Source organism: Atractosteus spatula, chromosome 25 (genome assembly GCF_055471065.1).
Source record: "Atractosteus spatula isolate fAtrSpa1 chromosome 25, fAtrSpa1.hap1, whole genome shotgun sequence".
In the NCBI taxonomy this organism is placed as follows: Eukaryota; Metazoa; Chordata; class Actinopteri; order Semionotiformes; family Lepisosteidae; genus Atractosteus; species Atractosteus spatula.
Window position 1 is genome coordinate 3830306 of NC_142730.1, and position 21610 is coordinate 3851915.

At 37.5% G+C, this 21610-nt stretch overlaps 2 protein-coding genes across 3 annotated transcripts; both read left to right on the forward strand.

Moving 5' to 3' along the window:
• Window positions 1-238: 238 nt before the first annotated feature.
• Window positions 239-9209, forward strand: psg4 (pregnancy specific beta-1-glycoprotein 4). Of its 2 annotated transcripts, none has more exons than XM_088904977.1 (8): window positions 239-334; window positions 2693-3076; window positions 4187-4474; window positions 4820-5083; window positions 5593-5862; window positions 6279-6381; window positions 7349-7514; window positions 8750-9209. In XM_088904977.1, exons 1-8 carry the CDS (start codon window positions 289-291, stop codon window positions 8837-8839), a joined length of 1611 nt encoding a protein of 536 aa, XP_088761103.1. In that variant the 5' UTR covers window positions 239-288; the 3' UTR covers window positions 8840-9209. The 2 variants fall into 2 exon arrangements, with proteins under 2 accessions (XP_088761103.1, XP_088761104.1); XM_088904978.1 differs by having other exon boundaries at window positions 8753-9209.
• A 2588-nt stretch (window positions 9210-11797) lies between these two features.
• LOC148815097 (sialic acid-binding Ig-like lectin 6) lies at window positions 11798-21355 on the forward strand. The gene is made up of 8 exons (XM_088904996.1): window positions 11798-11924; window positions 14035-14397; window positions 14791-15081; window positions 15901-16167; window positions 16551-16665; window positions 17547-17736; window positions 17897-17980; window positions 18651-21355. The coding sequence occupies exons 1-8, from the start codon at window positions 11798-11800 to the stop codon at window positions 18801-18803; spliced, it is 1590 nt and encodes a 529-aa protein (XP_088761122.1). The 3' UTR covers window positions 18804-21355.
• Window positions 21356-21610: the final 255 nt, after the last annotated feature.

Sequence of the window (21610 nt, forward strand, 5' to 3'; positions counted from 1 at the left end):
TATTGTTCATTAAATGCACTGAATACATAAGCGAATGTATTTTAGAAAAAAGGGACTTTTGGAATAGCGGTGTTCTTCCCTGTTTTATGGTCTTTTAAGCAGTGGGAAGAAGAGCTTAATTAAGAAATGAGGAAGACTTTGTGGTGCAGTGATGAAATGACTTAACAGCACTTTGAGTCATCAGGACTGCTGTTGCTTCTGGGTGACAGGCAATGATAGCTGTAAGCTTCCTAAAAACTCCCCTCAAGCACTCTGGTGAATGTCTGGCTTGGGGATCTGTTTGCTGTAATGGGATTCAGCCATATGCTCTTCAGTTTCTGGGCTCTTATACAAGGTGAGTCTTTCTTGTCTTTATATTTTCATAGTAGTGTGTTTCTGTGCTAAATTTAAATTTGGGGAGGTAATCGGTGACAGCTCAGACATACAAAACTGAGGTGAACCTGCACATGAACTTACTGTATACTTGTGGTTATGAAGGAGCGTATTTTGTTCATTTGCTTATGTATGCCATTAAATGTGATACAGGATAACAATTGTACATTACCTAATATTCTGTAAAAACGTGGAGAAGCACATGGAAGCTAATTAGGAATATTAGACCTTTATATGCAAAGGTTTCATATAAACACTTTAGATTAGGAGTTGTAAATATCATTTAATAATGTATTATACATTGAATTAATTTAGTAATTCTGGACATAATAACCCTAATAATAGCTTATTACTTCTATAATAAGAAAAAAATATAAAGACATTTCAAACAGCACATGGTAATACAGACCACAACATATATCATAATGTTTTTCTTCTTCTGAAGAACTGAATGTAGGGTTAAGCAAACACTAACCTGCTATAATTACACAATCATCATTTTTGCATAACTTTTCAGGATATCTGATTGCACTTGCACTTGTCATAAATCAAAGTTTTAGACTTCAGAGTTATTTAATGTATTAGAGGGAAAATCTGTGCTGATGTTTCAAAATAATCAGCCCAGAGCAAATCAAGACATAATGACAAGAATGAGATCCTTCGATCAATTAGTTAAAAAAACAAAAACAAATGAGCCATATGGGCCAAACTGACTATTTTATTACTTTTTTCTTGTATATGAAATAGCCAAATTTCACACTGCCTGCACTACAATGATATAGACCAATAGCTGACATCACCATCTTATGGCAACATAGGAAAACCACATTGTGGAACAGCACAGCTAATACCTCCTTTCAAACTCCTTTATGAGGAACTAAAACAGGCACAATACAGTAAAATACACAATTTTCCTACATATGAAATATGATGTACAGTATTTTCTGCATTTACAGAAGTTATCCCTTACAATTCTGAACATGGCCAGAACTTCTGATCAAAGCCATTTGGGATAGTTTGATCATTACAATTCAGTAGTTCAGATAATCAAAATAAAAGATCATTTTAATCATATTAATGAGTGAAATGTATTCAGTTGCAATGTAAGGAGACAGGTAATTACTAGGTTTACCACATCTATAGATAAACCAGTATTTCAGTGGTTCTCAATTCTGGTCCTAGAGTACACCTGAGTTTTCAATACTTCATTTGCCAAGTTGAATGTGTGTCATCATCAGTGAAAGATACACCACTGCTGCAGTCTGCACCTTCCTTCCGTAAGGTGGTGTGGAACTTGGGGCCTGTCTGTACATGACCTGGTAAAGGTTAATTCCATGCTGAAAGGTAAAGAAAACCAACACAATGTTTCAGCTTAGGGTGTGAGGGAGAGGGGGAAAGTTTCGAGGGGCAGAAAGAGAACAAAGGACAGGGTAGGTGAGAAGGGGTGGGGAGCAGTGGGAAATGGGCATAGAGCAGGCAAGAGTGAGTGACCAAACTCTGGAGGACGAGTGGTGTGTAAAGCCAAACTCTGCCAATGAACGGAGGGGATTTAGAAGGAGATGAGTCTGCTGTTGAAAGAATGGGAACCCAGATTAAGAATATCTTTGGTTTTTGATGTCTTTCTGCAATAGGCGTCCTGAAACTCCCGTGAAAGGATGACAGATGGAGACATCAGGGCCATTCTTGCTGAAATGGGGATATCAATAAACAGGCTTTTGCCTTTGGTATTAAAGTGTTTTCTTAGTTAATAAAAACCACTGGAACTATGTGCACATGGTTCTTCATCTGATGGACTATTTTGTACGTCAGCATCTCTTGCACTTCCCCAATATAGGACTGTATATGCATGGCCATCACAGTGACATTAAGGGCAAAAACATATGGGCAAGAGCTGTTCCATTTCTTCCTTTTTTCTTAATTTAGAAATCTTGTGAAATATTCTCCATTGTCACATTACCTTAGACAGAGCAGTAGCCAGTGAAGAAAAAAAGGCAATCCATGTAGAGCAGTGGTGTAAAATCTGTTCGACTTCTGTTTTTGTGACTTTCTTGACTCTCTGTTGCAAATCTTCATAACAGCAATGGCATGTTTTCTTGCATTCAAACCAGTTAGACAACTGGGTCCCAGTGGTATGATATCAGATTGGGTTAATATAACTGAAAAGAACATAAGTAAAAGTAAACAGAGAAACAATTGTGATGTAACTTTATCCTTTTACACACTAAGTAGCTCTTTCTTTGTCTTTGAAAAGCAAGAAATTGTTTTCATCTTCACATTCATGCATTACTAATTTAATATTCTACTTATGTTCTTATCTCAGGAATATCCAGTGAAGGAAACCACACAACATGGTCACTCTGGGTCCCAGGGAGCATATCTGCAGTGGAAGGCTCTTGTGTAATTATTCCCTGCACAGCTACATATCCAAGCGATATAGGAAAGACCCATGTAACTGTCCAATACCAGAACCATAAGATTTTTTTTTCAACCTGGAAAGTTTTATTTGATAGTGAAGAGCCAGAGAAGAATCAAAGGCATTTCCAGGGACGGACATCCCTAGTGGGGGACATGAGTCAGGGGAACTGCTCCCTGAAGATAGATCATGTTAAAACAGAAGACACAAAAGTTTACTATGTCTCCCTAAAGGTAAATGGACAGAAGAATTGGAACAACTTGCAGAAGGACGTCAGCCTTAATATTTTAGGTGAGAAATTGTAACTTAAATGCTGGATGAAAATCCCAGTAAGATATCCATTCAATAGAACAGAAAGCGGTTTAAGTTACATCATTGTCAAATGTAAAATAAGTACGTATACAGTACATATATACAGATCACTACCCCATCTAAGATTTTTAATTCATTAAAGATTTTTTATATAAAAAAGATATTGATAAACAGGTTTCAGTGTGGAGAAGAGAAACCAGATACATTCCAAGGTTTAAGGAAATTGTCTAAGATGACAGGATAAATGTCCTCCACAGTTTTGTTTCAAATACAGAACATTATGAGGGGACCTGGCCCAAGTATTCAAAATCCTTCAGAGGTCTGACCAAGTAAACAGTACACTATATTAACAACAATCAACAGAGATGTCACAAGTGGAAACGTTGTGGACGTGCATTCATATCGGGGAACAGGAGGTGCTAAGGGTTGTAGGAGGGTGAAATCAACCCAGTCATGTTCTTGAAGTTGACACAATTGCTTCTTTCAAGAAATAGCTGGATGCGTTGCAAAGATCAATAAGCTACTAACAACCAAAGGGTTAGATGGGACAAATTTTGTAACCATATGGGTTAATGTTCTTAATATGTTGGCAATGCAATACGGAACACAAATTGGTCTTGAAAAACAGTCATGCAGTATGATATGGTATGATATTTAATAATATACTGTAGGCCTTGACTGAAAATGGATTTGTCATCTTCCTGAAGTTCAGTTTGTTGATGTATGTAGATGGAATTTCATTTAATGTCTCTTCCTTCCCTATCTTGCTATGCCCAGTCTCTGGTGATCTTCAGAGATTGATCGCCAAGATCATATTTAAAGAAATTATACACAACAAGAATGTGATTTGGTGGTGGTGGGGTATACCAGAAACTATAATGGTACTGTTCAAGAGGGAAAATTAATGGTGTTGAATCTAGAGTAGGTTTTTTGGTGGGATATGAAGATATGTGGGCTATCTGTATATACCCCTACACTCATGACAAATCATGTTAATTTAAAATTTTTCTACCACACAATTCAAGAATTTATTAAATGTTTCCAATGCATGACAAACCTATTCATTTACCATCTTTCTTGGCCTTTAAGAAAATGCAGAAAGACCTGTGATCAGTGACCCTGGCAACCTAAGAGAAGCATGGCCTGTTACCATGAACTGCACTGTCAAACACAGCTGCCCCATTCAACCTCCTGTCCTGGAATGGAGTGGAGTCAATGGCACCATCAGTGATTTCCACACAATTGGACACCAGGGGGTTTGGACCTACAGTTCCTCCATTACTTTCACACCTTCCTATCTAGACTGCAGGATCAGCTGTAAAGTAAAACATGTGGGAGGGAAGAGTGCTACAAGAGAAAGACTTCTGTATGTGAAGTGTAAGTGCTGGTTTATATAGTATGGTTTATATTGAGAGAAAATACAGAAATTGAGAAAAAAAATCTAATATTTGAGACAGTTATTATTGGTAAAACATCAGCTCTAAACTTAAGATGGGAGATGTTGAACTTTAGAAAGGTACCTGTGAAAAAGGTTTAGGTTTATGCTGACACATCATTTTACTCCACTAGATAATGGGGTGAAGGCACTTTTTACTGAAAAATATGCATTGGTGAGCCCCTTTGTCTGTGACCAGAGGGTTCGGTCGATCAAAGCACACAGCAGCAGAGTAAGATATGGATACGACATTCAACCATTCAAGCGTCTTTTCTCATTTTTTGCAGTTGCTCCTCGAGATGTACATATTGAGGTCCTTACAGTGAGTATAATAGAAGGATCTCCAGTCCTCCTGTCTTGTAACTGCAAGGCTGATCCCCCAGTTTCAAGGTATGAGTGGTTCTATCTGAAGGGAGGAAAAACCACCAACCTGGAACGATACACAGAGAGCACCAAAGTCTACAATGTGACACGAGACATGCAATTCTATTGTATAGCAGAAAACCAGCTGGGAAGAAGCCAGTCTATTCCAATGTATCTCAGTGTAGAATGTAAGTTTCCAAAAACCATTTATCCACATAATCCCCCACCAATACGTTTTATTTAGTGATTTCCTTGCAAATGTCTCAAGGCTGTGTAAAAATTTTAAATTCTCGGCAAAATAATTTCGGGTTCATGTTCAGAATAAGTGAAATAATAACTTTACAAAAAGAAGTAAATAAATGGACATGTAGATTTATTACAGAAAATCCATCCTGTGTACAAGTAGATTAAGACAATCACTTTTTTTAAATCTATCCAATTCAATGTTTTGGCCGTTGAGTATGATTTTTTCAGAATGTTTCCAATAGAAGTGGTTTAGTGTAATAAAGCATAGGGAAGGTAACTTACCACTATAGAAAAACCACAGCAACTATTGTGTGATAATACAATTTTTGTGTTTTTTTTAAAGTGGTAAAATTTCATAAGGAAGTGCTGAAAAATGGGCCAGTGATTACGACTCTCAATTTATTTCAGTAAAACTCTGATCACACTGTACACCTACAATTCTGCATTGCAGACAAACCGCATGTCACTGCCGAGTCAGCGTGCATCCTCAGTGGAGCTTTGGTGCAGTGTCACTGTGTGGTGGACTCCAACCCTGCAGCCAAGATCACCTGGAGTGTAAATGGAAGCACCCCCGATGACACCTTTAATTTCACGTTCTCCAGCCATTCTCACAAGGCCACTGCAACACTAACTGGGCCATTGCAGGCCAAGGTCAGCATCGCCTGCACAGCGTGGAACAAGCATGGCGATGACTCATATGTCCTGCCATATCAGACAAATGGTGAGATCATCAGGAACAATCCAGTGTGAAGATTTTCTTCTGTAGGATCCAAGTCCTTCCTATTTATCATCAACTGTGCATCTCGTGTTGGAATGGCTGTTATTCCAGAGAGTCTGAAAATCTTTATAAATCTCTTTGGCATTGTGCTTGGAAGCACTGTCCTTATGACATAATCATCTATGGAACAGAGCAATAGTTTCTTCTGAATTGCATTCCAACCTTGTTGTCAACCCCTATTGCAGCAGAGCTGGCTTCACTCCTTCTGATGTTCGTAATATTAGCCATGGGTTGAAGGTCCGTGAAAATCATGGACCAGGGTGAGCTAGTAGATCTTTAGGTATAAAACTAAGTATAAACATGTTTCTATACAAACATGTTTCTATCTCTATCTTTCATCTGTGTTGTTGTTTTGGCAGCTGGTCTCCTGTGGAAGATTCTCCCAGCTGTTGTTGTCTTGATATGCTTATCCGCTCTCTCCATCCTTATTGTGATGTGGCGCTGCAAGAAAAGAAGGAGGAGGTAAGGAACACAACATGTTGCTCTGGATGTGTGAGGTGAAAATGAAACTATCAGGTTATTCGTATGTAGAGAGGCACTAGTGCAGTCCCCAAGCCAGTACAGACCACTGAGAAGCAAGTTCTCAATGTTCCCATGTTCTCAATGGGAAATAATGATCCAGGCAGCCTTGTCGTCTTCTTCAATTGTTCCATACACGGTTGAACCCCAGACTCTGGAAAAACTGGCCCTGGTGTGAGTGTGTGCGTGTCTGTTTCCATGTCTTCTTGTCACGCCCTCTACACCTAGAGGGTGCTGCTCTTCTGTCCTGTTCCTAGTTCCCTGTGATTATTCATGTCTTTCTGGTGTGTATTGTTGTGTTGCCTATTTACTTCCTGTGTCTGCTCTGCTCCTGGCTCAGCATTGAGGGTACGGATGTCGTGAGACCCGCCTAGTACCAGGTCGCGTCACGTCCATGGCCTGAGGGCATAGGTTTCTATACTGACATCGTCTGACCCCCTGAGCCCGGGCTAACCTCCATGTTGCCCCTTTTGCCGCTACGCATAGGGCCTCTACTGCTCTCCTTATCATTCCATGGCATGCCCTTCTGACATCCTTGAAACTTCTGTCTTTTAACTGTGTCTGCCCTGCAATGGACTGCTGTCCTGACCAGGGTTTACCGCTATGTATCCCCACTGCTTGCCAAGAGGTAGGAATTGGCTCCCCTTGCGAACCTGAATTGAATAAAGTTGTTAAGAAAATGCACGCTGATAATGACCCCTTGATGTATTGAACAGTAAAGTCAAAGATCTTCTCTTTTATGTAGGTCTCAAATGGAAATGTACTTTTGTTAGATAGGGTACCATATTTGAATATTGCTTAAATGAGTGTTTTCTGCTGTAGGATATTACATTTGAAAACTGAGGTTTTTAGCATATTTGAATTTTTTTTTAAGTCTTACTTAGAGAAAACTGTTGTCTGTTTATTCCAGGCATGTACTCAACTATCACAGACCTTACATTCCAAGAAACCTAGATATTTACCGGGAAAGCACTCCTCTCTACATGAACTACAACCTGGCAGATAACATCTATACCAATGGAAGCTACCAGATGCTCTATGAAAACTGCACTCCGTGCTTTGTACGCACCAAGCAGGTACAATCACGATTAGATCACATAACACATAATTCATTTTTCACCAAAACCTGAACATTCACAAGCATTTTAACTAAAGAGTAAAGCCCATAAATGAGTCAAGAGGCTCAACAGGCCAGTGATTGTATTTGCTTCCAAAGAATTAAGAGGACTAAGAGAACACAGTGCCCCCTGTGGAAGGGAGGTCTAGTCTATAGCAGTGTTTTGGGGACTTGTTTATTCCTCTCATTTTATTTAGTTCACCTTGAGAAACAGCACACTATAATCAAAAAACTTGAGACAGGAAATATTTGAATTCAGATTGTCCGGAGCTGGTAATAATCTATTAGAAAAATACAAATAACTTTTCAGGATGCAAATAAAATTTGCCACAGATATAACTATTTCAGGTTTTCATGGAGGAATTTGAACTTTTAAAAAACGTGTAAAGGTTTATTCCATGCTGAAAAGAGAGGAAAAGAAAACACAATGTTATGGCTGCGGAGCCTTCTTCGCTTTTTAAAAACATTGCTGCCTACTGGCTGGTACAATTGTGCAATCAAGGCTTTCTTTTCAGGAAGTGCATTACTGGACATTCTTTAACTCATTTAGATTCAGCAGTTAAAATCTCATATTAAAAAAATACATTTATTACTAAAAATAATAAGAATCTATTTTGATTCAATTTGGAATTCACAAAGGCATGTACTCAATATAGTGTTCCCTACAGATCCAGACCTCAATGGTACTTGAAACCACTAACCAGGGCCAGAGCAGGGCTGCACCCATCTCATGGGAGGCCATGACTCAGAGCTTACTCATGCATGTTTATCAGTCCCAAAACGTGCCAAGCAGGAGTTTAGAGAGAGAGAAAGGGCAAGGACTCAATGGCATAGGGCCTGATTGAGAAGGTGACACTTGACACCCAGACAGTACAGTATATAATTCTCCAGTAGCAGAACACCTGACCTTTTAACACAGAAGAGTTTGTCCATGGGTGGCTCTGTCTATGCTCTGAACCCACGAGTGATCAAATGATCAAATCTGAGTAGAGGCAGAGAAGAGCTACAGTACTGTACATCTGCCATGCATTCAAAGAGAGTGTTGCATCCTTTTATGGATGGGAATCCAGCGACCACAAATGAAACATATTATGCTTTGATCCACCAACCAATAATAATTAAGTTGTGTGACATGTTTGTCCAAGACCTGTTCTAATTGGAGTGCTTTCATTATTCTTGCTGTTGGTTTTTCAGCAGCAGAGGAGAGCTGTCTGGGCTTTCAGAGAAGTGAGGGAAGACCAGCACACAACCAGCGAAATTCCCGTGTACCTGGAAGTCATCTGAGGGAAACAACAACCAGTCCAAATAACCTGCCTGCAATGTAACACAACCAAAGAATTATCCTGCCAATATCACAAATTCACTCGTACAATTCTGGTGTGTTACAGATGCAGAACTCTCATCTGTGAATCAACATGGGCCTCATTATGGTTAAATGACAAAATTAGCCAATCGTCCCGATGTTGACCCTTATCTGGGATTCAGAAAACCTTTAAGAATTTTGTATTTTTACTTTTTTAATCTACTTTTTACTGTATACTAATGAAACATTGATCTCACACCTTTTTCATTAAACCTTGTGAATAGTTACTCTAGTAACCGGCAGGCCGGTTCAGACAAACAATGACAACGTAATGTGTAAATAATAAACTGCAACACGCATTTACTTTTACTCACTTGTAAATATAATTTCAGGTCTTGGTTTCAATAAAAAAGCGCATTTTTGTAATGGTGAGATCTTTTAACTATGGAAGAGAGATGATATGTACAGTATATTGGTCTGTAATAATTCTGAAACTGAAAATCAGACACACAGCATTTTAAAAATGTCCAACGCACTTTTATCTAGTGAATTTCAAACAACTTAACTATCTTTTGTTTATAGATTGATTATTTATTTGATTTTTTGATCAATCAAGGATTACTAAATTTCTCATGAACCTAAGAGGTCCTAACATTTACAGTACAAACGTCTGTAAAACAGTATACATTTGCAAAACTACAACCTAAATGTTGGTTTCAGTGTGATAAGTATACATACTGTAGATTTTATTTGTTTCTGAAGAAACAAAATATTGAAATACAGTATATAACTTTCAGGTGTTTTGGTAGGAGGGATTTCTAACAGAAATTAATGTCATGGAAGTGGTCATCTAATAGAAAGAATAATAGACTTTATTTACAAATAGCACATGATGCATCATCTTGTGACACTTTACAAACAAAACAAACACATACAAAGAAACAGCAAAGACAGTAAATTAAACAGAAGTAAAAATGGTATTTTAAGACAAGATTTGAAAGTGACTGACTTGCAAGACCTGCTATAGTCTCTGAGAGCAGCATCTCCCATGTTTGAAACCTTATATTATGAACTAAAAGAAGATCAGAGTGCAAACAAACTTTTCTGCTAAGTATTGGCTTGTTGATTAAGTCAGTTGCCCTTGAAGGTGAGCAAGCAGTATTTAGTACAAAGGTATTAACATATAAGCTCAAAAAAGGTTGGGAGAAAACTGGAGAACTCAAAAGATAAACAATAACATGTGAACACAGGGAGCACATGACTATTGCACACTGATATATTTTAAGAGCTAGGAAAAAAACAACTGTAAAAGCCTAGCTGTATGTGGGCAAGCTTTGAGTGAATTAAGCTTCTTTATTACCTTTTGACTTTCCCTTTTCCCTCCTAGACTATCTGCCTCACGTAAAAAGAAAAAGCTAATCTAAAAAAAAAACTCTACATACTACAGCCTAACTGTAGTAGCTGTTGTAATATCCACAATGCACTTGATTTTACGCTGCAATTTATTGGGAATTTTGTTTTTGAGCCTTCTGGGCTATAAATGTTTGTAATCTCTGACACAGGCAATGCTATCTGAGATAGAAAGGTCTTGCTGTTGTTCTTTTCATAACACAATATGAACAAAATGCTAAAGTAGCTCTTGTTGAGCAAAGAAAGGATGCACAGATAACTCTTGTTAAAAATAATGACCTGCACCCCCTGCTCTGTTTAATTAGATTGTGGGATTAAATGTGGTTCCCTTCCTCCGAGACACACAGTCTCTGCTGACTTCAAATGCGAGAGATGAGACAACTAATTGCACTACATAAACCTTGGGTTTCATTTCACATTCGCTTCTTTTTATATCTTCAACCGTATCAGTGCCACCAGAGATCACACACAAAAGAAGACCTGTAGAAAAGTTGTTGAAGCAGAGATTAACTACAGAACTTCCTCTTTCCTGCTGTGCAGAATGGTATGCATGTACAGTACTCTTCAGTATCTGCAGACACTACCTTCGTACAGTACATATGTTGAACTGGATCCCTTGTTTTATTTTTTTATCATCTCTGTGACGGTTCAGCAGATCAGTGCCATATTCAGCATCACACAAAAGGACCACCAATACAGATCATGAGAACAGTTACAAAGAAGTGGTGGTCATGGTCATTTGGCTCATCTAAGACCATTAGGTAAAAGATAACCCAGCTTTAATACATAAAATATTTGTAAACATCAAATATCATTGTGAACATCAATAGGAAAGAATAAGGGTTTTTCTTTCCTTTTGAAAGTTTTGCTTTTACAAGAAGCCTTATCATAGCAGCAACACCTTCCTGGCGGCAGGTATTTATTACTTCTGTAACCACTGGCCCTGAAAGTGGAACAAATCAGTTGGCATCGACAATCCCTCTTCTCCTTTACTTCAGAAGGAGGAAACACTGCCCACGTACAGTATCATAATTATACAGTTCTCAGATTCTCACACTTACATATCCTGAATGTCAACTGTACTACAGTTTTAATAAATGAAAAAAAAAATCTGCCTTACATGCTGTTTCCAGACATCCTAATGTCTTCTGGATGAGTGGTATCAGAAAATTCTTCAATGGAAATATGGTTTCCTTAACGTATTGCAGAGGAACATTTTGTTTTATTTTAATGAAGATGTACAAAATCAAGTCTGCATCTAGGTTATCATTTGTGTTTTTTGTTAGATTCCTTTATGTTGACACTTCTTATTTCAAAGCCCTTTTATTGTCTTTGTAACTGAAACAGGCACCATTTCACAATTTGGCTATTTTAAAATAAACTGGTCTCCACTGAGAACGTGGACATCACTAGGATTGTACCAAGAAGAAAATGGTTACTACTTTAAAACCATGTGAGAATAACATCCTGAGAGTGATAAACACCAGAGTGAGTGGGGTAGGGATGATGGTTCAAGAGACCAGTCAGAAATGCTTGCTGTTTCACAAGTCATTTCTGCTACAGAAATTAGGTTCCTCTTCATACAGTATCTTTGCTCTTGTGAATCAGCTATGGATCAAGCCACAAGGATTTCAGCAGTGTCTTTTCTTCTAACAGGTAATTTTTCTAAAAAACCTAAAACATTATACAGTATATGTTCTACTGTAACTCGAACATTTAACAACTTTGCTTTTGAGTACATATAAAAAAGTAATAATTTGTTCTAAATAGCATAATTATCTAGTACTTACAGTAAATGTTTAACAGATGAGAAACGTACAACATCATCCATATGCAATGAAAGAGATCTTTTTTGTTAATAAATACATATTACATTGTTAAAACCTGATGTCAAATCTTTACACTGGAACTAGAAAAAATTGGGTGTCTGAGGTTAAATTGAATGCCAATGAGCACTGCCGCTTTACAGCGCTTGGGTCCTACAGTATGATCAATTTCATATTGAGGTGCTGTGTGTAGAGTTTGCATCTTTTCCTTGTATTCCAGATTCCCTCTGCTTTCCAAAGCCATTCTGGCTAAACTAAATGATGTTTCTAAATTGTTCCTTGTGCTCTTGCTCCTGTTTGTAATGAGCAATAAGTTCTATCTGAATAAGCAAGTCTAAGCAACTTAATGTTGTGCTTACTATTTTCAAGGGTCTTTTGTTTTGATATGCAGTTATATATATATATACTCTTTTCATCTTCAACGGATGTAATTGTTAGTCGCTTTGGATAAAAGCATCTGCAAAATGAATAAATGTAAGTTATTCAATCTTGAGTTTGTATGTTATCCATGTTTTATTCATATGGTAAGGTCACACTTGTACTTCCTAAGCAGGGTAAACAAGACCACTGACCACTTCCCTGTCAGTGGGATTTCAGCAGTAGTTTAAAACAAGCGAGTCACACCATTATTTAAACAGGTTGATAACTTCAGAGTTCTCACTCTGGGTCAATACAATGTAGCTCTGCTTAAATGAAGATATTACATATTACATAGAAATATTCAATTGAATGGGACTGCTTTTTGATCTTCTGCTTTTCATTCCAGTTGTGATCTAAATGAGGGATCTAAATGGACTCCTCTCCATTTAAGGCTTTAAAATCCTAAATTGGATTACAATCCTAATTTGAAAGTCCCAATAAAGCCTGCAGGACTCTTAGGGACTGAAGGTGCCTATTCCTGGAATAAAATGTTATACTTTGACTTGGACGTCTCCGACCCTGTTCCTGGAAAGCTTAATTAAATTCAGTGAGTTTAATATTTCAGCCCCAAATCACCTGTGTCTGAACACTGGGAACATTTGAAAAATAAATGGTCAATTAAGCAAATGATTTAATTAAAGGAGATCTGTTCATGGAAGGTGGAAGTATGTTCAAATTTATAATACAAAAAATATCCCAATAGAATTCTATTAAAATGAAATAATAATTAATAAAGAATGTTTTCCATATAAAAGCTTACTCGGGTATGCCGTGGTAAAACATAGTATATAGCCATAATGCACTGTACAGGGATTGTAAAAGCAAGTCAAATTACAGTAGCATTACAATCATGCATGATTGTTAAGTGTTGATACAGGGGTGGCAAGCTGTATTCAATACTGCACAAAGAAATTAAGGGATGTAATACTGCCTCCCTCCACAGAGGGCTGCCAGGAACTGTAAATACAGTAGATTCACAACTTACAGTACGTGTTCTCAACTTATGCGGTCACAGCTTTATGCAGTCAGATCCGAAAAAAAAAATGTTTAAAAAAACCTGCTTTATTCTACGAAACAAATGTCAAGCACACCTACGGGAGCTAGTTAATGAGCCTATACACTCATCTTATTTACTATTTCTATACTTATATATAATATATTGTGTTACTGTAGGAGTTTGTATAAGGGATATAGGGTACAAATTAACAATACGCAAATTTGGCTTTACTTGCTACTCAAAATCCCTAACCTCCACGTTAATTTCCTTTTGTCTCCTGATGATCCTTAATATTTTCAACTGTTCCTAAAATTGAGTTTTGAGCACACACAAAGGCAGAAGTGGTTTGCAAACCAATGGTTTCCATTTCTGTCTTTGCTCACAAATTTGAATATTGAACCAGGAACCCTATACAGTAGTTGCAATTCTTATAATTTATCCACTTGACATCTTCAGGGTACTTTTCAGTGGCTTCCTGTTTGGTAGAGTATGTGTATTTGTTTACTCTTTTCATTTGTTTTAGGCTTGTCTCTATGTGCCTTTTGTCAAACATGGCACATCACTATGCCAGAGAAAGTCTTTGCTGTGGAAGGCTCCTGTGTTGTCATCCCCTGTCAATTTTACTACTCTGGTCCCAGAAGAACAATTACCAGTGTGGTGTGGTACACAGCAGAGCGGGAGAAGGTGTATGACAGCAGGAACACAGAAGCAGTGAGCTCCCACTTCAAAGGCCGAATCCATTTCCTTGGGACCTTGACCCAAAATAACTGCACTTTGAGAATTGATAAAACGACACCCTCGGATCATCTAAAAAGGTTTTCCATTTTGATATGGTTAGATGACATACAAAACATTACCATGAAGAGCTCAACGCTATATGTTTCAGGTAATCACAGATGTGGGGTCTAAATGTTGGGGATTTGTTATGTAATGGGAATGTTATCTCTTTCCTAATGGTAATAAATATAAAAAAATATTTGGTTGTTATTCAGAAATCAAAGACAGCTCCATTTAAGAATGAAGAAAAAGAATATATATTTTTTATGTTCATGGACACTTCTGTGTGTCACTGCATAAAAGGAAAAACTGCAATCTACAATAATTTTATGCTAGTATAACATCACTTCGAAGACACTGACTGAATTTCTTTGTGTTCCCAACCCAGGCATACTGTCATGTTAACCCAGTGAAACTCACACTCCCTCCCTAATCCTAACCGTTACTCTTGGCAATAGAGAGATAAAGCCGCTATAATGGTTTTATGTGTTCATTTCTAAAGATGGAATAGGTGTACCCAGGATATCTACAACAGCAGGTTTAAGGGAAGGTGTCCCCAGTACCATCATCTGCAGTGTGGTTCATGGTTGTCCTACCTCTCCACCTTCCCTGCAATGGATCTCTCACAGTATGGTCAGTGTCCACCACAAGGAATTATCTTCAGGCATTTGGGAGAAGACGGCAACTCTAACCTTCATCCCATCCTTCAGTGACCACAGAAAAAAACTGCAATGTGTCGCTACTCATCATGCAGGAAAGAATGCATCAGCAGCCATTGACTTGACTGTTGAATGTGAGTATGATATACTGTAAATGGAGGTACAGTACACACGCAGACTGAGGCTGATATTTTATCTTGAGTAATGTGACAGATGAAAAATGATTATACGGAAGTGCAAAATTTTAGAATAGTATCCCTAAAATTAAACAGGGAGTCACCACATTTAATACAAGTGTATGACGGACATATATCTGGTTTGTTTTCCAAAACGCTTGATTTTCAAGGTTAATTCTCAATTGTCTTCAAGTTGATAATGTTTCAGGTGGCTTCTATAGGACAGAGGATTAAATAGCACTGAATCTATCCAATTTGCAGATGTGAACGTAAGATTATGTCAGGATCAAAAACTTAAAATTGAGACTTAATGTCAAAAAGGCTGGTTTATTTTTGTTTTAAATAGTCTGGAACTGGCATTTATGTTTCATACATACCAAATTCACAATGGCCAGTTCATTGTCATGTCATTTTGTGGTTGTCAGACAGTTGAAAGATTTTAAGTCTGTATCTTGCTCATAGTGATTTTTACTTCTCTGATAGACTGCAAAACAAAAATACTGATTCCATGGGACAGAAGTGGTAGTACAGTATAGTGTTTTAATTATTTGTACTCCTGCTGCTCAATTTAAGCATTCATGTACAGTAAAATACGTTTACTTGTTTTGTAACTACTGTATAATAAGTGAATGACTGTATGATGCTATGTGGGTAAACAATATGTCACCTAATCACAAATGGACAATGTTACATTCTCAATGAAGATAATCGGATAATAACTGTGTTTTAAAATAAAGTTAAACAAATTTTGGATAATTCTTATGTCTTCTGTTTTAGATAAGCCCCGTATATTTCCTAACTCTAGTTGCACTGTGTATGGGGACATGGTGAGATGTGAGTGTTGGGGGGTTTCAAGCTCTCCAGTGGATTTTGAGTGGGATGTAGGAGCAAACCGCATTTTGGCAGAGTTCAACCACAGCAGTGCAATTCATGATCATCAAATTAGAGGATTCCTCATAGGGAGAACAGGAATTGAGGATAATATCTCCTGTTCCTCCGCTAACCAGTTTGGAAATGTTTCTTACTTCCTCACTGTATTTAAAGGTAAACTGTTTCTTCCCTATGTGTCCTATTGTATGTTCATATACTGTATGTCAATGGTTCACCATTGCATATCATTGTACAGTAAATGATATGAACTGGATATACAATCAAATGCTGGTAAAAAAAAATACCAGCAATTTGGAAACGGGACAGATTTTTCTTTTAATATGAAGCATTTTTTTATTTCCCAGGTTACAGAAAGATCTTTGATTTTGAAAAGCATTGTTGTAAATAATAATGACACTGTGACGCCATTTGAGTTTAAGTCAACGGCATAATTATACCGCATGCTAATAAAAACATAAGGTTTTGCCTTTGAATGTCAATTTCTAATTCTACTACTTTCAAATAAGTTTTTTGCACTTGTTTTCATACTATTTCAGGTCGGAGTGGAGATGAGCAGTCAGTGCAATGGTGGATAGCTGCACTGGTAACACTTGTTATTGTGCTTGCTTTGACTGCTGTCCTAGCATTCACATGGAGAAGAATTCACAACTGGTAAGATTAAGACGCAACTGGCAGCGTTTCATTTTTGGTTTCAATTTGACTTCTGTACAGTATATGCTACCCCCATGTGGTTGAAGCCGATACTTCGGCTTCCTTTAAGAAACGGCTGGATGAGATCCTTGAATCAATAAACTCTTTGTTAATGACGCGGCGAGATGAAAAACAGTCTGACTGAGAGCTCACACGGAGGTTGAGTCAACGAAGTGGGAAAAAAAATAAAACTACGCAAAATAAACCCAATACTCAGGGCGGCTGAAAAGCGGTAGCGGGTAGGAACAGGGGGGAAGCGCTGAAACAACACAGCAACCGCAAAAAAAAAATAGGGAGAAAGACAACTGGTGGAAAACCTACTAATGACAGAGCCTTGAGTGAAGGTCGAGGGAAATATTTAAAGCAACTGGAACTGATAATGAAATAATTAGTGAAACAATAAACTAATTAGAAGACAGCTGTGAAAATTCGCCTGAGCGTTTCCTGACAGCGCCGGGAGGTACAGTATGCGGAACCGCTCAACGGCACCAGTTCGAGCAAAATACTGCCATATTGGCTAAATAGCCAGCTTTTGTTTGTAATATTTCATTTGTTGATATGCTCAAATATGGCAGAGTAGTCAGAGGCCCACTAATGTGTAACTGTAGGGGGCTGCTGGAAAGCGTGAGTAAAAGATCAGAATCCAATTTAAGCACTACCTTATAAACTATCCAAAGTTCTGTTTCACGGTTTTTAAACCTACATTCCTGAGTAACTGATTTTCTTTGCTATGGAAAAAAAAAGTGTGTTGCAATTAGGTATAAATCCAATGCCTCTAAGGTACAGTAACTGTTTGAAAATGTTAATAGCATTCAACATTTCTATGCTGTCACTTAATTCAGGAAGGTGAGAGCTCTGGTGTCTGAGCAAGATGAAATAAGTCATCCTCCAATCATGAAGCCTGCAATGACAAGAGTGTCTCCACCCCCAACATGCATCAGTGTTTCTGCCAGGGAGACCTTCCACAGCAACTCAGCTGGAGAGGAGTTATTTCAAAGTCGACCCGCAACTATCGGCATTGTTTGGCAGAAGGTATGGCAATCAATCTTGCTTAGGCAACATAAACTAACAGGAATACATTTGTGTTTAGGTTGCATTACCTTGGTTGCCCAGGATTGGATGATTGTGAGTTTTATCTTTTTAAATAAGGTTTGTTCTTACTTCTTAGTCTCTGATTTCATTTCATTTAAAGGAGGACGATGAAGAACAAGAAAAAAGGACATCTAAATGTGAAAGGAGAATGACTCACAACACACAGAGTCAGTCCAGTGAGGAGGTGGGAAAATGTATACAGTATACTGTATATATAACAATTATAAATGTGTACCCTGACTTTGAACACTTCTTTTTAATGTCCACTTTTATTTTATTTCCACTTCTAGCTTATAATTGTTTTCGAGAAAGTGTTTTTGTTTTCCTCATAATCTTCAAGATTTTCAAATGATTACAGTACCTTTTTAAAAGTCTGGTGGTGTGGCAAAACGTGACAGCACTAGTGTTATGTTGAGTCTTGATTCCAAGCTGCTTTGTCCTCTGTGTGCAATTTGCAGGGATTCATATTATTAATATGATTTTTTTTTCCCCAAGTGCTACTGTTTTCTTCACCCAGCAAAGGTCTAATGGACAAGTTTGATTATCTTTTCTGAAGTGCCCATTTCACTCTGTTCGCCTGAATTTCCATCTAGGGAAAATGTACAAGATCACAATCCTTTTGTAACCTTGTTATAGCACATGACTGTTAGATAATGGCTGTATTGATTGTTATTGTTATGACATCTGCATCACATTGTTAAAGAGATAATATATAAGTTAATTGAGGTATTGTCAGCTGTGTTGGATTTTTTTTGTTCCCTACTCTAGTAATCTGATTCTAATTGTAGCATATACAATATATTTTCTGTAATATCTAATTCTGTAAGTTTTTTTTTTATTGTGCCACCCTCTAGGTGGATGCCGATAATATTTATATGGAAATGCATGGACGTTGCAAAGAGGATGACGATGATGTTTATGAAGAATTCCATGTCACTAAGGACTGTAAAGACACTGACTCTCAAGGAAAGAGGCTCTCAAATCTTTCAATAGTGGGAACTCCATAGCAGTTGTTTTCTCATAATGTTAACCTACTCATACTCAGATAGAAAACTCTAGGTAGTTAATAACAGCTGTGTAATTCTATAAGAATGCTGAACACGGATATTTGTTGTTGGATGTTTGAAGTTTCTAAGAAATTAAGGCAGACAGTAAAGACCACCACTCAAGTTCTGCAATAAAACAGATAGAGAGTGATAATAAAATCACTAGGATATACACAAAAAAACAAGGAATGATAATGGTTTTGGTCACATGTTTAATTACAATGTTTTTTCAAACATTTCAGGTTCTGAACCCACAGTTACTCACTTACTGATTTTTCCTATATGAAGTTTCTCCAACTCTACTACACAGTATGTAGGATAAAGACTTTGTCATGCTGGATAGTGATTGGAGTGCAGAATGACACGCTTTCTGTTCATTTATTAGCTAATTAAGTGCACAGCTAATTAGCTGTTAAGCTAATTAACACCTAATTAAACATCTAATTCACTTTTGTTGCAATTAGATTATACACAAAATCATACTAGCAGTTTCAGATGAAGATTGTTTCTGGCCCTCTCACAGAGGCTGGTATGGATGTACTGTATCCTGTACCTCAGGTACCCACAGTAGATACATATACAGAGTGTTCTCTAATAGAGCATTTTTTGGAAACAGAACTGTGCTCTCTCTGATGTTGTCACAATGGGCATCCCTCCTCTTAAAGGGTGCTCTGACCTTTTTGTATTTTAGTTGATTATGTGCAGCTGCCTCTTGTTTTGTCCCACTATTTAAGCATTGCGGTTGGCTCAGCATTGGGAGATTGATGCCTGGAAGCCTGCCTACCAGTTGGTCCAGGAGAGACCAGACAGCATAGGCTTCATCACAGCGTCCTGACCATCTGAGTCCAGGGCTCGGAGTGCCTGGCCTCGTCACTCTGGTGTTATTCCCTGTCCCTGTTCCGGATCCCATTCCGGTTTTTAACTGTGTCTGTTTCATCTTGGTTGGATTCCCCGGTTTTGGACTTTGGACAGCACCCCAGTTTCCCCCTTTTGCACTTCCCTGAAGTTGTTTGCCAACGCCACGCACCCTGATCACCGTAGTCACACACCCCTGTCTGTCAGCCTGTCCTGATCCTCTTCGTCTCCTCCCCTGATGTCCTTCTCCACTTACTTCCGGATTATACCATCTGCATAGGGTCCTGAACTATGTTTTGCGGGAGCCTGGACCAGCTCCTGTTACAGATGTAACTGCTGTGATAGTGTTGGCAACCCCCCGACTGCTCACTGGCAAGCTCGCTGCTTGAGTGGTCCTGAGAGGTGACTCTCAAATTATCATCAGTCTTCAGAAACCATGACTTTTGGGTCTAACCACTGCTAGTAAAACAAAATAAGGTTTGGCTGCAGATTAAGATAGCTTTCATGTGGGTTTGCTCATTTGCATATTTTCTTTCAAAGAAGGAAGGGTAGGCTACATTTTGCCAGTGCAAAACTGCGACAGTGTGGTCAAATACATTTTTATTTAGTAAATGTGTTCCCTTATATTTATTTAGGGTCTGAACTCACATTCTTTGTATTTTTTAATTTTTGATCTAGTTTTTTTTTGTATTCTTTAAAAGTAAATGATACTGAAATGTAATGCTTAAGTCAAAATTATGTTCCCCCAAAAAGGACCCTTAAAATGGTCATTAATGTTGATACCCAGAAAGTAAAATAATAGGAAGATCTACTTTTGCACAAGAAATAACACTACTGTTATCTCATTTACTAAACGTACAGGTAATAGTGTTCTTGATTGGCTTCTAATGTTATATGTGTATCCTAATTAGTCTTAGTGCTTTGATGTGTGCTATCATTTTTATTTCCTTTTATGTGTGAAGAGGCTAAAATATTAAACATCCCAAATTGTTTGTTAAGGGAATATTGAGTTGAATTATCTATGTTACATTATAGTCCATAGTAGGAAACCAAATTTTGATATGAACATAACGTCTCTGTAAATTTAATGTTAATTTATACCACTCAAAAGGCATTATCAAACATTACTGAAAGTTACAGTACTGTATACTGTATATTGAAAGTTTGTATTTCAATCCGGTACAGCACAACCATAAACCTAAATACTGTACATGAATGCATGATTTACTGTGTGTGCCCCATTTGACTTCTGCTAATATAATTGCCAGTATATATATATTACATAGGAACAAGTAATAGGTTTTATCCATGCTGAAAAGAGAAGAAAGAAAACACAACGTTTCGGCCTTGGAGCCTTCTTCAGGTGTGTGTATTATATATATATATTACATATATTTATTTCAAACATATAAGATGTTTTAGGGACATACTGTATACCTCTGGGATCTGTTTGATATTAGTCATAAATAACTTGTATCATTACTCTCTTACAGTATTTCTGTAGAGTGACAAAGATGCAGTGCAAGTCAATGATCATGCTGGGAAAAGAAAGACTGTTCTTGCTTTATTACTTTATTACTTTATTACTCAAAGGTATCATTCTTTTCTTGAACCTAAAATCATTCAATATGTATAATAAAAAACATTTTCTATGCTAATCTTGAATAGTGAATGTGCTGTAACAATGACTTTTCTGCATACTAACGACTGAAGATGTATTTCAGCATATTTTGAAATTCAAAATTAATTGCGTGATGTTTTTAAGTAAGTGCAATGTATTTTTAAGCAGTGCCCTTCACACCAATCTTTAGAACTTAGTATTGTGATAATTTTGTTCCTTTTTTTGTTTTGGTTATTACGTTTAATTATTTTATCTTCTGATACTGTACATTTTGCATTTTTCAAAGCTATTT